Source organism: Girardinichthys multiradiatus, chromosome 19 (assembly GCF_021462225.1).
Source record: "Girardinichthys multiradiatus isolate DD_20200921_A chromosome 19, DD_fGirMul_XY1, whole genome shotgun sequence".
NCBI lineage: Eukaryota > Metazoa > Chordata > Actinopteri > Cyprinodontiformes > Goodeidae > Girardinichthys > Girardinichthys multiradiatus.
Window position 1 is genome coordinate 390741 of NC_061811.1, and position 17575 is coordinate 408315.

General features: G+C 44.4%; 2 protein-coding genes across 9 annotated transcripts in view; one reads left to right on the forward strand and one right to left on the reverse strand.

The window, feature by feature from the left end:
• The window catches only part of rin3 (Ras and Rab interactor 3), a 48569-nt gene extending 39707 nt beyond the window's left edge, over window positions 1-8862 (forward strand). For both annotated transcript variants that reach the window (XM_047345576.1, XM_047345577.1), the window contains 2 exons: window positions 63-177; window positions 8219-8862. In XM_047345576.1, coding sequence (XP_047201532.1) covers window positions 63-177; window positions 8219-8481 — 378 coding nt within the window. In that variant the 3' untranslated portion in view covers window positions 8482-8862. The remainder of the gene's footprint in view (window positions 1-62; window positions 178-8218) is intronic.
• A 70-nt stretch (window positions 8863-8932) lies between these two features.
• The window catches only part of ldah (lipid droplet associated hydrolase), a 35516-nt gene continuing 26873 nt past the window's right edge, over window positions 8933-17575 (reverse strand). For all 7 annotated transcript variants that reach the window (XM_047345583.1, XM_047345582.1, XM_047345579.1 and 4 more), the window contains 2 exons: window positions 11340-11422; window positions 8933-11244 (listed from right to left, as the gene is read on the reverse strand). In XM_047345583.1, the coding sequence (XP_047201539.1) occupies window positions 11056-11244; window positions 11340-11422 (272 nt within the window). In that variant the 3' untranslated portion in view covers window positions 8933-11055. The remainder of the gene's footprint in view (window positions 11245-11339; window positions 11423-17575) is intronic.

The following is a 17575-nucleotide window of genomic DNA, read 5'->3' on the forward strand; positions in this document are numbered from 1 at the left end:
GAACCCCAGTGATGCAGGTGTGCTACATGACATTTAGTCATGGTCCTGTTTCTGCTTTGCAGGACTTCCTGACCGTGTATTGCCCTGAGATCGGTGTCAACCCAAAAACTCTGGGTGTCTTCCCCACAATGACTGTCCAGGAGCTGACCGAGCAGTGTGCTGCACGCTTTGAACAAGGTACCTGTCTGCTTCTGTCTTTGTCTTTAAAGAGATATTTAATCACTTCCTGCTCCCAATCAAGCTAGAAAACACGTGATGTTTTGCCTGCAACAAGGCCGTTTCCAGAGAATGACTTACCCTTAAAAAAGCTCATAGTTGTTGTTGAGAGCTGAATAAAATATTGCTATCCCTGAGACGGCTAGACCATCCCATTCAATCCGACCACGTTTAACCTCATTACGCCAGATCTATGTATTCCTGAGACATGTAGGGTTGTCTAGGTGGCCACACCATGAAGGTGATCATTCTGGACTGAACACCTCAAACACAGCAATTTATTAACATGTTACTCTTCTTTGCTTTTTCACTGAAAAAAAAAGAAAAAACAAGGACTAATATTCCTTGTACCAGGGTTTGAAGGGTTAAAAGGAGCGCATATGAGCAGTTTGGTTCTATGTCATACCTGAAGTCCTCACAGTGTCATTATATAGACATCTAAAATAAAACCTGAGCTGCAGTCACTCATACTGCACACCACATCCTCTGAAGATGGCGATTGCCTGAACAGAACTACATGCTTTGCAGCTGGTTTTATTTCTGCTCTCGAAACTTACCCATGTTACCTAATCCACCCTCACCTTCATCTGTATTCATTCCTCTACTGAACAGAGAGAACGTGTTTGTAAAGTCCAACCTTACTGCAGATGCATTGATCAACTGATTATCTGTGTGTTGGGATTATGATTATTGATTCATTAATATTTGTCAATAATTATAATTGAAAATAATAATTTGAGAAAATTAATTTCTTAACCAAAAATCCTCATTTATGAATCAAAACCAGAGATGTCCTCTGGTATTGTAATTGTGGCTCAAAGCCCTTGATAATTACAATTATTAAATTCTCAGTAATAATTAATAACTATTACTCGATGTCACTGTTTAATCAACCGTTTCTGCCGAAACGTGGGGAACTTTGACCTTATTTTGACTGACGAATAACTCTTGGACAAAATAAACACAAACGACTTCTCTTTATTTATGTAAATATTTATTAAATCAACAGTCCTGATACACCTCGCTCTTCTAATTAAATAATCTTCACCTAATCAAACATGCAAAGTTCTACACAAAAAGAGTAAAATATCTAACGAAACAAAATAAAACAGCATTGAGTGTGGATGAAATCAAACCAGCAGTTCTGGCAAAATACAAGAGGAATATGGTTGAACGAAGCTCTGGGAGGCCACTCCTAAAGTGTGGCTTAGTTAAAACCGGTTGTCATAAAACATCCCCCAACGCTGCGAGGTCCACGCACAAAAAGAATCATAAAACTTTTGCCGGCAAGCTAGTAAAGCATGAAGTTGAAGACATAGAAAATGGTTGATTTTCTTTATAAGGTTATTATAGCAGTTCAGTTTTATTTTATGGAGCACCTGCACTCAGGTGTTCGCACAATGAAAACACAACTTGTGAGACTCGGCGGTCTCAGAAATCAACAGCAATCAAGTTTCAATAAGACATTTCATGCACATACAATTTAGAACACATTGGACTATAAGTGGTGTCTCTAAATCGCCCTAAAATCCTACTCTATCCTGCCCAAGCTATTACTACTAAAAAAAAATAAAAACAAAAAGACTTTACTTGATGTAATTTTCCTTAGGCAGAGAGGTAGAGAAAAAGGTGGGTCGGGAAAGAGTTTCCACGCGTCCTGAGTTGGGTAACTCAGGAGATCAGTCTGTCCTCGTCGACTGGAGCAAAAAAAAAAACAAGGAGGAAAAATTGCGTCTCCTTGAAAACTCCGTAGTTTTTTTGGTTTCGTGCTAAATCCACGTCCTCGATCGGTAAAACTCCGAACCTTCCTATCCCCGGAGCCTCTTTTATGAGTTTTGTTCTCGTTGGCCAACGGGGACAATGAATGAAAGTCCACGTGGGATTTTCTTCTCCAGAATGATGCGCTTCAGATGCCGGTAACCGCGTCTCGGTTCCAAACTGAGAAGCAATGGTGGGCGGTCTCAGAGTATGTTATATAGCCCACTGTGACATCAGAGCTACGATGCCCCCATCCTATTAGCCGCGGTGACCGCTGGGATCTGTAGTAGCGGACTGTAGTGGCGTCCAGCAACGTGCAAAGGTCCAATATTCAGCAAACAAGTGGTCCAACAAGTGTGAGCACCTCAGTGCAAACAGGAGTTTAATCCATTTGTTGCTTTGAAGCATCCAGATGTGTTAATACCAGGATGAAAAGACATCATGACTTTACAGCAGCAACTGTCGCTGTCCATCAACCTGCGAAGGGTCATAAGGTCATCTCCAAACTCTCTGAAGTCCACCATTCTGCAGAGAAACATTATTTCCAAGAGGAAAACATCTCAGACAGCCGCCAATCTTCCCAGGAGTGGACATCGCAGCAGATTCAGTCCGAGGTCTCAGTTAGCGAGTTGAAGGTCATGACACTGAACCAGTATGGCTGTTTGGAAGAGTTGAAGGAGAAAGCATCTAATCTCCAAAAACAAAATGGCAGCAGGATTTAGGTTAGCAGAGCTGCATCTGGATGACAGACAAGACTTCTGGGACAATGTCTTCTGGACAGATGAGACCAACGTGGAGATGTTGGACCAAACATAGCAGAACAGCACAAACATGCATACAAACTGTTCAAGCATGAAGGTAGAGGGGTGATGATGTGGGCTTGTTCTGCAGCAACAGTACCTGGGCTCCTTGCTGTCATCAGAATCATGTTAATTTGGCAAGTTGCCAAGAAGCTAGATGAGCTTCTGGTGGAGGATGTCGGGGTTGATGGTGCTGAAGGCCAAGCTGAAGTCCACAAAAAAGATCCTGGTGTACGTATCTGGGTGGTCGAGGTGTTGCAGGATGAAGTGTAGTCCCAAGCTGACTGCATCATCTGCCTAACCTTGCCTGGAAAGCCAACCGGCAGGGGTCCAGGAAAGCTTCTCTTAGATGTCCTGATCTCCTGGGTCAGTTTGTTCCTGGCCTGCTGATACAGGGCTCGGTCCTCACTGCAGTGAGCCTCTTTCTTGTTCCTACACAGCTTCCTGAGATGTGAAGTGATCTGTACACATGCCCTCACAAAAACTAATGGAAGTAGTTTTAGCAGGTTCATTCAGGTTAGTGGCTGAAGCTTCAAATAAAGAAAAAATAGTTTTTACCAAGACTGAGTCCGATGAGTTTCACTCTTTATTAGAATCTTGCTAGAAAGAATACTTTTACAGCACTGGACATGTGCTCAGGAGTGCTGCCAAATCATTCTGACCAGACAAGCTAAAGTTCTCCTTATAGCAGCTTCAGCAGCTTTAAGGTGATTGTCATGAGACTCAGACTGACTGGGGAGGGAGACGAGGTGAAACCTGTTGTAATTCTCTCCTAGACACATTGCCAATGCGAATTGAACCTTCCACAGTGTGGCAAACATGTTATCTCATATAAGTGCTCTAGAGAAGACTGAGGAGCATCTCTCTACTAAACAGAACCATCTGTCCCAACCCTCGCCATAGATCAAGTCTGCAACAGAGGAACAACTGAGGGGTTTGAATACTTTTCTCAGGTCCTATACCAAGGAATTCAAGCAAGGCACTAACATTTTCATCAACATCCCACCCTTTTGATAATAAATGTTATGTGTTTCATGTGTGATCAACACAAATAACTGAGTGACAATGAATAAAAGTGAAATAAAATGGATTATTAGAAAGAATAAACTGAATAAAAGTAAATAAAGAAATTAATAAAAGGAAAATAAATATATAATGCCAACTTCTGTGTGAGCAAAACAATCTGTCAAATAGAAAGTATCAAACATTTGTGGATAAAACACCCATCAAACATCTCTGGACTGTCACTGAGACAGCTGTGGCTGACCTGCTGACCTCCTGACCTGCGGAGCAACAAACACATGAAGGGAAAACCCAACATAACACAACAATGGTGAATACAAAAACCAACAAACATGCAACAGTCGTTTTCCATCTTCTGTACATGTTCAACAGGGAAGATCCGAAGCTGATAGAAGCCATCTTCTTCTCATCCGTCACCTTATTTTAAAACAAACGTTTTAAAATAAGGTGACGCTGCGTGAGGGATTATTATGACCATTGTACAAACAGCGTTCTTCACCCACCTCTTCAGTCCCTCTCCAGTGGTCAGCTCACCGTTCTTTGGCTTGTGGTGGGCCGTTGTCCTTCATGGGAGATGATCTCCTTTCTTTCCACCCTGTGATGGTTGGAGCGGTAGTCCATTGGTTTGAGTTGATGTCCCTCAGGGTCAGAGTTGTCTGGTGGATTAGCAACCTGTCTGCGGTTAGAGGCCACTATATAAGTCAGCAGCTGGAACAGTCCCTGTTGGCGTTTGGACCTTCGATGTCTCCTCCTTGGCCGGTCCAATAACCTCGCTGCAGTTGGTGTAGTCTGACTGCATCCTGCTAATGGCAGACCGCTCCACCCCGAGAGAAACTTGATTTATGGACAGATTTCTACAGTAATAGCTGTAGATGTTTTAGATGTGGAGGAGCAAGTTCATATAGAGCTTTTTTAGTTTCACATTTAAGCTGCAGCATTATTAGTAGCGATTTTCAAGGAAGAAAATGAAACTCTTATTATTTCCAGTTTCCAGTATTTGATGAGAGACATCTTGACATAATTTGTTCCCCTAAAATAAAGGTTTACAGAAAATTCACAGAGCAATTATGATTTCTCTGTCCCATTATTTCCATAGTTTCAGAAAACTCAAAGAGAAGTTTGTGCATTGATATAATGGTCCTTTTTCCCTATTTGACTGTTTATTTTATAATTTTGTTGCCTTCAGTTTGTGAGGCCAATATGGCATTTTCCTTTACATATCATTTAAAGTCATGCATATAGTTTAACCCAGTTAAACCACATAGGATTGACGTATTTCAAATATTTATAGCTTTTGTTAGCTCTATGTTTTAGCCATTCAAAGCGCTGGAATTGTTCATTAGGAATGAATTCGTGTATCGTCATGTATTTTAAATGAATGAGCATTAATCAAATTGGTCTCAGAGTTCACCACTATGAATATGCCAAAATTAATTTGTTTTGTTACCAATAAAACATAAATTCAGTAGTTATGCAGTTCATTAATGTTTCACTTAGAAATTAGTCACATCGTCTTGATTTGTCTTGTATCAAAATGAGTAAATCTAGATTATTGGACATTTATCATGCAATTTTAATACATAAGAATTTGAAACTATGTTCTGTGCTAATTTGAAATGATCTCTTGTAGCCCTAGGCAGTGTAGGATTGAATTATTCTTTTAACCTTTAAACCCAAAAATGTAACATTTATTTGAACATTTTCAAACTCATCCAGGTTGTCATGAAATCAAACATTTCTCCCAGGGGACGAGACCGGAGTTTGGACCACTCTTCCTCTTTAATGTTAAAAGAGGAGCCTTTATTTTTCCCTAAAATCAAGGATTCTACCAGCTTTTATGCCCCATAAAGGTCTTTCCTAGGATTTTAGTTCCTGAACCCTAATTACTTCTGCCTTTATTCCGTTTTAAAGGACTTTACTCACTGTGATTTTTAATTTCCTGAATCCCAGCCCTGGCTCCAAAACAACCTTCAATCTCAATCTGTGTTTCCCAGAGTAGAAAACTAATGTTGAATATTTACAATTTTCAAACTCAGAACCCATCATGGGTTAGAGGTTGTATCTAATAGGTAATAGATCTACCCTTTGCCCCAAATTAATTGTCGTAACTTTATTGAAATATTTCTCATGGATCCACAATCTATGGCTCACGGACATCTGGCATATGGCAGAGATTAAAATGGATTAAATAACTTAAATATCCTCAGACTTAAGAGTATTATTTCTGGCATGGACAATAATCAAATTTAGGGGTGTCAATCACGAGTTCACAGCTCAAAATTAGCCCCACATTATTTTACTTTTAACCCAGAGTTCATGAGGAGCTTCAGACAACATTATAATAAAAACACCAATCTGTTCTGGAATAAAGGAAAAGCATGCTTCAAATTCAGCTAATCTAACCTCTTCCCAGCAGCTGCTGTGAAAACAATGAACATCCGTCAGGAGTTAGCCTGCAGTGGATAATTAGAATGCTCCTTCATGGTCTGTCCTGAGGCTGATATAGAAACACGTGATTAGTTCTGGAGGTGTCGTTATTCCTAGTTAAACCTTTTTCTACTATGACGAGAGAGAGAATTTGCTTCTCTAAAACGTTTAACTGGAAAGTGTCAAATAAGCTTACATTATCACCCTTTTGTAGGAGCATTTCTTTCTAACACAGGAATAACATTTAACCCTTTGTTACTGTGCCTTGTGAAAGTATTCAGCCCCCTTGAACTTTTCAACCTCTTGCAACATTTCAGGCTTCAAACATAAAGATATAAAATTATAATTTTATCATCAGTCATTTGGGACAACATTGGATCATTTAGAGATCCTCACTGAACTTCTGGAGTGAGTTTGCTGCACTGAAAGTAAAGGAGCTGAATAATATTACACGCCACATTTTCAGTTTTTTATTTGTTAAAAAAGTTTGACACATCCAATAAATTTCATTCCACTTCACGATTGTGTCTCACTTGTTGTTGATTCTTCACAAAAAATTTGACTTTTATATCTTTATGTTTGAAGCCTGAAATGTGGCAAGAGGTTGAAAGGTTCAAGGGGGCTGAATACTTTCACAAGGCATTGTATTTCTGTCAGGACCATATCAGCTGCAGTTAAGAAACTTTCTTCATTGCAGAAAACACAAAAGATATTTGCAAATCTGTGTGTTTGAACGTTACCCCCCTCTGTTTCTGGACCGCTCCAGAGTTGGACTGTTGTGGCATACACTCCCTATCAGTCCAAAAACCCAGGCCCTCCCCAGGCCTGTTGGTGGGACATTTGCTCTGTCCTTGTCCACTTTAACTTCTCCATGAGGGAGGGAGAGCTTTGTTCCAGCCTGTTTCTCTTCTGCCTGCAGAGAAGAGCTCTCAAGAGGAGTCCAGTGTAATGATCTTCTTGCACTGGCAAACAGCTTGGATTGCTGCTCATATCAGTGGGTTTGGGCTTTTGGCCAAACCTGTTCTGAGTATCATTCTGGTGGAAACTCTCACGCTGACGTCCGCAGCAGGCAGGCGGGCCGGACCGCTCCATTTCAGGCCATGCTCAGGAAATGTCTCTGGTGGAGTGAAGCTGTGGGGAGGCCCGGTGTCTAAATGTCCAAACTAAAAGCACGGTGCAAGCGCTTAGATCCCTGTGTGTGTGTGTGTGTGTGTGTGTGTTCCTGTCTTGGCATCACAGTGAGAACCATTTTCCAGATTTCACCATCAAATTGAGGACCATTTGTACCAAAGTGAGGACATTTTGCTGGTCCTCACGACCTATTTTGCTAACGATTAGGTTTAGGACTAAGATGTGAATTGACTTTAGGTTAAGGTTAGGGTTAGACATGCACTGGTAATGGTTAGGTTTAGGGTTATTGTCAGGGTTAGGGCATAGAAAGGGTTGAAAATGACTGAAAATCAATGGAAGTCAATGGGAGTCAACAGATGGTCCTCACTACATATAGCAAAACAAGAGTGTGTATGTGTGTGTGTTTAGTACATGGGTCAGATGTTGCTCCTGTCTCATAACAACACAAAAACACGCAAAGTACAAGAGAGCGAAAGACAGAGGCTGCCATCTGTGGCACCATCTTGCCATCTATTCCCGTGGGTGGACCATGATCTCCTCTGAATGTGAGTCTATTGGTCCAACAGCTGAAGCGTGGTCCAAACTGAGTCATCAACAGAACAATGATCCAAACGCAGCAGCGGATCTATAACAGAATGGTCTAGTCAAAGTCCAGACCTCAACCTAATTGAAATGCTGTGGTGGAACGTACAGAGAGCTGTGACCTCGATGAACTGAAGCAACGTTGGAAAGAACAGTGAACCAAAGTTCTACCACAATGATCCAACAGACTGGTGCCAAAGAAGGGGTCTACAAGATGTTGGATCATTGACATATCACGGTTCAGATCTAAATGTCATTCCTCTTTGCTTCCTTTTTTTCAGACACCTACACACTGAGCTTTTACATGGACGGTGTGTTGCAGCCTGTCGCTCCTACAGACAGGGCCCTGACTGTGAAGAACAGCTGCCAACCAGGAGCCTACTGCTTCATCTTCCATCCCATCAACCAACCCAACCCTCCACTGGTCCGCATCTGTCCCACTGACCCGCCTCCTCCTCTACCTGCTGAAAACCTCCTCACAGCTGAAGAGATAGCCATTGGTGCAGCAGAGCTGGAGGTGGAGGAGACTCTGATTAACTTTTAACCCCTCCAGCACCACAGCCTGGGCATCGCCATGGTAACTGCATCAAGATAGAAGGGATGTAATTTAGCCTCAGAACTCACTTGAAATGTGGAAGATGGATCATCAAACAGGAACTGAGAGTAGATCCTAATTTCTCATCGCAGGGTCTGGAACCCAGGTTGATGTGTCAACACACATGTAATCATGTCTATTCTGTTTATAATCAACTATATTTGACACAGTTCTTTGTGAGGTTCAGGCCTGCCGGTTCTGAAAGCTGCAGCCTGGAAGGTTCTGATTACTTGCATCAGTCAGTATTACTGTGTGGAAGGTAGAAGTGGTTCTGGAGCAGCTAGAACATGTTTGTAGATTAGAAATAAACTCACAGTGGTATATTTCAAATGTTTATGTGTGCTAATGTTGGGGATTCTGCTTTTCAGCCAATGAAGTTCTCAGAAACACTCAAACATCAGACCATTAAAAGATCATTTTAATACAGAAATATGAACCAGCTGAAAAGTTCTTCAGGAAGGCTTTCCACAAGGTTTAGGACCGCCTTTATGGGATCATTTGAAGTTCTTCCACACCAAGCTTGCCCCTCCATCTTTATTAAAACTCTGAATGTAAAAACTAGGCTGGTAGAGAGATCTTCAGCACAGAGACAGCAGAGACCAATACCACTATGGGAGGCTTCAGGTCACGATCTCGTCTACGTTTATCTGTTAAATTTATTTGTTAAGCTCCATGCAGCATCAGCATGGTCCTGCAGCCCTGTATGCAGCAGATGGGGCTCGTAGACACCTTGTGTCTGTCCATCCCTGCTGCTCGGTAAACTACCCCCTGATCAGAGCCGATTGAGGCTGACTGACATCTGTGGTTAAACAGAATATCTGAACCTTCTCGGCTCATCTCGGAATCGGCCATTTTTCAGTAGAACTGTAATTATCGGTCCTGTTAGCTAGGTGAAGCTGTACCTGTACGGGTGGAGCAACACTTATAGCTCTGATTTCCATGAATTGCATCAACAGTGAAAACTACAATGTAAATAAATCCGATGACAGATCCTACCAAGGCACCTCCATGGCTCCTGAACCTTGTTAAATACCCTCACAGACGAAACCTCCTCCTGTCCAGGTTCTGAACACTTACTCTAAACTGAATATATATCCACTAACATGGTGGTCATAATGTTTTTAAAAAGCACTTGTGTCTAGATTTGTTTTAAGTTGCTTCTTAGTACTGGTGTCCCAGTCTTCTCCTGGTTTCTGCCAACCAATGAGGTGACACTGTGCAGATATTCGGAAAACAAATATAAACGATCGATGAAATTATAGATCGTTATTCTTGTGTGAAAATTTCCAGATCCTTCTACATCCTTAGCTTCTCCTCCATCTTGGTCTTTGTTGCCTGGACCAGGTTGACTCTGATTTGAGACGCCCAGATGATGTCACAGAACACTGCGCCCAAAATGAGCTGTGCTGCACAGCTCCATGCAGCAACATGTTCACAGTAATGGGTTTTAAACCGATACACAGAAGCCACTGCTTCCTCTGTGAAGCCGCCACCTACCTGACCAGCAGAGGGCGATGTTGTTACTCTATCACTTCCCTGCTGCTTAAAGTGACCCAATTACTGAAATAAATCAATCCAGTATTTGGTACCAAAGTAGCACTGGAAACGTACTACAGCACATAATCTTGTTTCTGTGGGGATTTGAGGTTTGCCACTCCTCTGTATACTGGACCACAATAGCTCAGCCATTGTTACCATCAGAACCATCATTCAAAGTTTAAACGTGTTGCAGAACGATGGACCCATTTATCATTTTGATCCCTTTTGCAGTTTTTTTGAGGATTTTTCAGATTGTTTCTGATTCCCTCCCATTATATTTCAGCTCTGAATGTTTCTGGAAAAATTGGACCTGAAGGTTCTGTTTAACCTGTCAGATCTCCTACAGGAACCACTGCAGACAAATGAAACCTATCGTGTGACCACCAGAAGGTTCTTGCTCTCAAGGCTCGTCAAATAAGGCATCTGATTGGTTAAACTGCACAGCAACTCAGCTGCGGACCAATCACCTTGTGTAAAACATAAAAATATAAATGCAACACATCCATGAAATAATGAAAAAATACTAAAATATATATTTTTTGAAATATATATGTAAATTATTCTTACATTAATGCATTGACTAAATGATATAAAGATGTAAATACTTATTCTGACATTTAGTTATTTAGTTGCACATTTTTTGTTTTATTTGAATTATCCTACAGATGAATATTTATTTAACGCTGATTCTTTATCAAATAGTGGCGCTCTTAGCCTTCCATATACTGCCCCTTTAACATTATAATAACTAAATAAACAAAGCTAAAGCTTGGCCCTTTGAAAATACTTATGATGAAATATTACTGAAAACTGCATCTGAAAACACGTGAAGCTGGAAATGTTTTTACTTAATGCTGTAAAAACTGAATTTGTTGTTTTGAAGTTATTGATCCAACTTCAGAGCTGCAAACAGAAACCTGCATGTTTTCCCAGAGTTTTGTCTGGCAGGTTTATGTCCTCAGGCACAAACACAGATGTAGAAGCTCATGTTCTCAAAGATCCACGGATCCATTCTGCAACCATCTGAGCTACTTCCCAGCCTGAATCCAGAACGAATGCGTGGCGAAGGCCTTTTTCACAGAGTCTGAAGTCTCCCTGTGGGAAATCCCTCCTTATCTCCTGGAAAAAACTCACAGGGACCCAGTGGTCCGTCGCTCCGTAGTAAAATGTGAGCTGAAACATCAGAAGCCAGAGTGGTTTTAGTTGGACAGCATGGAAACCTTCCTCCAGACAAGCATCTGGTCTAACTCGAACCGATGGTCTCTTACCCTGTCCAGGTTCTTCTGGATGGTCGTGTTGTCTCTTTCCAGAACCATCCTCATTTCCTGGCCTCCCAGGTACATCGAATTCACTGCAACAGGAAACAACGACAAAAACATTTCACAAGAAGTGAAGCCAGAGGAGAACTTGAAGAAACCAGGAGACATGGTCCCTTGAATATTCTGAGGACACACTGCAAAAGATCCAGTTCCAGCAACAGAACCAAGACAAATTACAAGAGAACTGCTGCTTGGGACGAGAATCTGCAGCAGGAAAGGGATGAATTACCTGTTATATATATTACTGGATCCAGGTTCTGACTGACCCGGTCACAGCACATATTACTGGATCCAGGTTCTGACTGACCCGGTTACAGCATGTTACTGGATCCAGGTTCTGACTGACCCGGTTACAGCATGTTACTGGATCCAGGTTCTGACTGACCCAGTCCCAGCGCATATTACTGGATCCAGGTTCTGACTGACCCGGTTACAGCATGTTACTGGATCCAGGTTCTGACTGACCCGGTTACAGCATGTTACTGGATCCAGGTTCTGACTGACCCAGTCCCAGCGCATATTACTGGATCCAGGTTCTGACTGACCCGGTCACAGCACATATTACTGGATCCAGGTTCTGACTGACCCGGTTACAGCATGTTACTGGATCCAGGTTCTGACTGACCCAGTCACAGCGCATATTACTGGATCCAGGTTCTGACTGACCCGGTCACAGCACATATTACTGGATCCAGGTTCTGACTGACCCGGTCACAGCACATATTACTGGATCCAGGTTCTGACTGACCCGGTCACAGCACATATTACTGGACCCAGGTTCTGACTGACCCAGTCACAGCGCATATTACTGGATCCAGGTTCTGACTGACCCGGTCACAGCACATATTACTGGATCCAGGTTCTGACTGACCCGGTCACAGCACATATTACTGGATCCAGGTTCTGACTGACCCGGTTACAGCATGTTACTTGATCCAGGTTCTGACTGACCCGGTCACAGCACATATTACTGGATCCAGGTTCTGACTGACCCAGTCCCAGCGCATATTACTGGATCCAGGTTCTGACTGACCCGGTCACAGCACATATTACTGGATCCAGGTTCTGACTGACCCGGTTACAGCATGTTACTGGATCCAGGTTCTGACTGACCCAGTCACAGCGCATATTACTGGATCCAGGTTCTGACTGACCCGGTCACAGCACATATTACTGGATCCAGGTTCTGACTGACCCGGTTACAGCATGTTACTGGATCCAGGTTCTGACTGACCCGGTCACAGCACATATTACTGGATCCAGGTTCTGACTGACCCGGTCACAGCACATGTTACTGGATCCAGGTTCTGACTGACCCGGTTACAGCACATATTACTGGATCCAGGTTCTGACTGACCCGGTTACAGCATGTTACTGGATCCAGGTTCTGACTGACCCAGTCACAGCGCATATTACTGGATCCAGGTTCTGACTGACCCGGTCACAGCACATATTATTGGATCCAGGTTCTGACTGACCCGGTTACAGCATGTTACTGGATCCAGGTTCTGACTGACCCGGTCACAGCACATATTACTGGATCCAGGTTCTGACTGACCCGGTTACAGCACATATTACTGGATCCAGGTTCTGACTGACCCGGTTACAGCACATATTACTGGACCCAGGTTCTGACTGACCTGGTCACAGCACATATTACTGGATCCAGGTTCTGACTGACCCGGTTACAGCATGTTACTGGATCCAGGTTCTGACTGACCCGGTCACAGCACATATTACTGGATCCAGGTTCTGACTGACCCGGTTACAGCATGTTACTGGATCCAGGTTCTGACTGACCCGGTTACAGCACATATTACTGGATCCAGGTTCTGACTGACCCGGTTACAGCATGTTACTGGATCCAGGTTCTGACTGACCCAGTCACAGCGCATATTACTGGATCCAGGTTCTGACTGACCTGGTCACAGCACATATTACTGGATCCAGGTTCTGACTGACCCGGTTACAGCACATATTACTGGATCCAGGTTCTGACTGACCCGGTTACAGCATGTTACTGGATCCAGGTTCTGACTGACCCAGTCACAGCACATATTACTGGATCCAGGTTCTGACTGACCCGGTTACAGCATGTTACTGGATCCAGGTTCTGACTGACCCAGTCACAGCGCATATTACTGGATCCAGGTTCTGACTGACCCGGTTACAGCACATATTACTGGATCCAGGTTCTGACTGACCCGGTCACAGCACATATTACTGGATCCAGGTTCTGACTGACCCGGTTACAGCATGTTACTGGATCCAGGTTCTGACTGACCCGGTCACAGCACATATTACTGGATCCAGGTTCTGACTGACCCGGTTACAGCATGTTACTGGATCCAGGTTCTGACTGACCCAGTCACAGCGCATATTACTGGATCCAGGTTCTGACTGACCCGGTCACAGCACATATTACTGGATCCAGGTTCTGACTGACCCGGTTACAGCACATATTACTGGATCCAGGTTCTGACTGACCCGGTCACAGCATGTTACTGGATCCAGGTTCTGACTGACCTGGTCACAGCACATATTACTGGATCCAGGTTCTGACTGACCCGGTCACAGCACATATTACTGGATCCAGGTTCTGACTGACCCGGTTACAGCATGTTACTGGATCCAGGTTCTGACTGACCCGGTCACAGCACATATTACTGGATCCAGGTTCTGACTGACCCGGTCACAGCACATATTACTGGATCCAGGTTCTGACTGACCCGGTTACAGCATGTTACTGGATCCAGGTTCTGACTGACCAGGTCACAGCACATATTACTGGATCCAGGTTCTGACTGACCCGGTCACAGCATGTTACTGGATCCAGGTTCTGACTGACCCGGTCACAGCACATATTACTGGATCCAGGTTCTGACTGACCCGGTCACAGCACATATTACTGGATCCAGGTTCTGACTGACCCGGTCACAGCATGTTACTGGATCCAGGTTCTGACTGACCTGGTTACAGCACATATTACTGGATCCAGGTTCTGACTGACCCGGTCACAGCATGTTACTGGATCCAGGTTCTGACTGACCCGGTCACAGCACATATTACTGGATCCAGGTTCTGACTGACCCGGTTACAGCACATATTACTGGATCCAGGTTCTGACTGACCCGGTTACAGCATGTTACTGGATCCAGGTTCTGACTGACCCAGTCACAGCGCATATTACTGGATCCAGGTTCTGACTGACCAGGTCACAGCACATATTGCTGGATCCAGGTTCTGACTGACCTGGTTACAGCATGCTACTGGATCCAGGTTCTGACTGACCCGGTTACAGCATGTTACTGGATCCAGGTTCTGACTGACCTGGTCACAGCACATATTACTGGATCCAGGTTCTGACTGACCCGGTCACAGCACATATTACTGGACCCAGGTTCTGACTGACCCGGTCACAGCACATATTACTGGATCCAGGTTCTGACTGACCCGGTCACAGCATGTTACTGGATCCAGGTTCTCACTGACCAGGTCACAGCACATATTGCTGGATCCAGGTTCTGACTGACCCGGTTACAGCATGCTACTGGATCCAGGTTCTGACTGACCCGGTCACAGCACATATTACTGGATCCAGGTTCTGACTGACCCGGTCACAGCATGTTACTGGATCCAGGTTCTGACTGACCCGGTTACAGCATGTTACTGGATCCAGGTTCTGACTGACCCGGTTACAGCATGCTACTGGATCCAGGTTCTGACTGACCCGGTCACAGCACATATTACTGGATCCAGGTTCTGACTGACCCGGTCACAGCATGTTACTAGAATCCAGGTTCTGACTGACCCGGTTACAGCATGCTACTGGATCCAGATCCTGACTGGCCCGGTCACAGCACATATTACTGGATCCAGGTTCTGACTGACCCGGTTACAGCACATATTACTGGATCCAGGTTCTGACTGACCCGGTTACAGCACATATTACTGGATCCAGGTTCTGACTGACCCGGTTACAGCACATATTACTGGATCCAGGTTCTGACTGACCCGGTCACAGCACATATTACTGGATCCAGGTTCTGACTGACCCGGTCACAGCATGTTACTAGAATCCAGGTTCTGACTGACCCGGTTACAGCATGCTACTGGATCCAGATCCTGACTGACCCGGTTACAGCACATATTACTGGATCCAGGTTCTGACTGACCCGGTTACAGCACATATTACTGGATCCAGGTTCTGACTGACCCGGTTACAGCACATATTACTGGATCCAGGTTCTGACTGACCCGGTTACAGCACATATTACTGGATCCAGGTTCTGACTGACCCGGTCACAGCACATATTACTGGATGGAGGTTCCGGTGCCTCTCTTCAAAGATGAGGAGTCAGTTGGATTTACTGATCCAGGAGTACTTTCTATGGGAAGGAGAAGTAAATGTTAATGGATGTAGCTCCTTTAGTCGTTTCATCTAGAAAGAAACAACAGATAAAGTTTTCAAGGTTAGAGTCTGAAAGAGAGAACATAGAGTTATTCACAGTAGAAGCTCAGTCAGTAGCTATAGGCCACCTGGCCAACCGTCTGAATGGTTTCTACTGCAGACATGACAGGAAGCTGTTCACACCTCAAACCATCTCCTCTACATCCCATTCAGGAACAAGTTCTTCCCATAAAGCAACCAACCCCCTACCTTCAGATCCTCTGCCTGCACTAAAGATCTCCGAGGAAGATGTAAACAGGCTCTTTCATGAAAACAAAGAAAGCTGGAGGACCTGATAACGTCTCCCCATCATGCCTGAAAGCCTGTGCAAATCAACTTGCTCCGATCTTCACAAGGATCTTTAACAAGTCACTGGAGAAATGTGAGGTCCCCTCCTGGTTCAAAAGATCCACCATCATCCCGGTTCCCAAGAAACCCACCATCCTAGGATTAAATGACTACAGGCCTGTAGTCCTGACGTCTGTGGTCATGAAATCCTTTGAGCGGCTGGTGTTGAAGCACCTGAAAGACATCACAGGCCCCCTGCTGGACCTCCTGCAGTTTGCTTACCGAGCAAACAGGTCGGCAGATGATGCTGTTAACTTAGGTCTACACTTCATCCTGCAACACCTCGACCACCCAGGGACGTACGCCAGGATCCTGTTTGTAGACTTCAGCTCGGCCTTCAACACCATCATACCAGACATCCTCCACCAGAAGCTCACCCAGCTCAACGTCCCAGCCTCCACCTGTCAGTGGATCAACAGCTTCCTGACGGACCGACAGCTGCAGGTGAGACTGGGGAGCATCTTCTCCCGATCCAGATCAATAAGTACTGGTGCCCCCCAGGGGTGTGTTCTATCCCCACTCCTCTTCTCTCTGTACACAAATGACTGCACCTCATCGGACTCGTCCGTGAAACTCCTGAAGTTTGCAGATGACACCACTGTCATTGGACTGATCCAGGACAGTGATGAGTCTGCATACAGACAGCAGGTGGATCAGCTGGTACACTGGTGCAGTCAGAACTACCTTGAACTGAACCCACTCAAGACTGTGGAAATGGTGGTGGACTTTCGGAGAACACCACCCCCATACACCCCCCTCACCATCCTCAACAACACTGTATCAGCCGTGGACCACTTCAGGTTCTTAGGAACCACCATCTCTGAGGACCTGAGATGGTCTTCACACATAGACACTGTTCGAAAGAAGGCCCAGCAGAGACTGTACTTCCTGAGGCAACTCAAGAAGTCCAACCTTCCACAGGAGCTGTTGGTCATCTTCTACACTGCCATCATTCAATTCAATTCAGTTTTATTTATATAGCACCAATTCACAACACGTCGTCTCAAGGTTCTTCACAACAGTCAGGTTCATACATTCCAATTATTCCTAACCATTGAACAGTGGAGTCAGATTCAGTTATTTATTCAAATTGGATAAAAAGTTTTTCTATCTAAGGAAACCCAGCAGATTGCATCCAGTCAGTGACTTGCAGCATTCACTCCTCCTGGATGAGCATGTAGAGACAGTGGACAGTCACTGGTGTTGACTTTGCAGCAATCCCTCATACTGAGCATGCATGTAGCGACAGTGGAGAGGAAAAACTCCCTTTTAACAGGAATAAACCTCCAGCAGAACCAGAACCAGGCTCAGTGTGAGCGGCCATCTGCCACGACCCACTGGGGGTTTGAGAGAACAGAGCAGAGACACAAAGAAGCACTGATCCAGG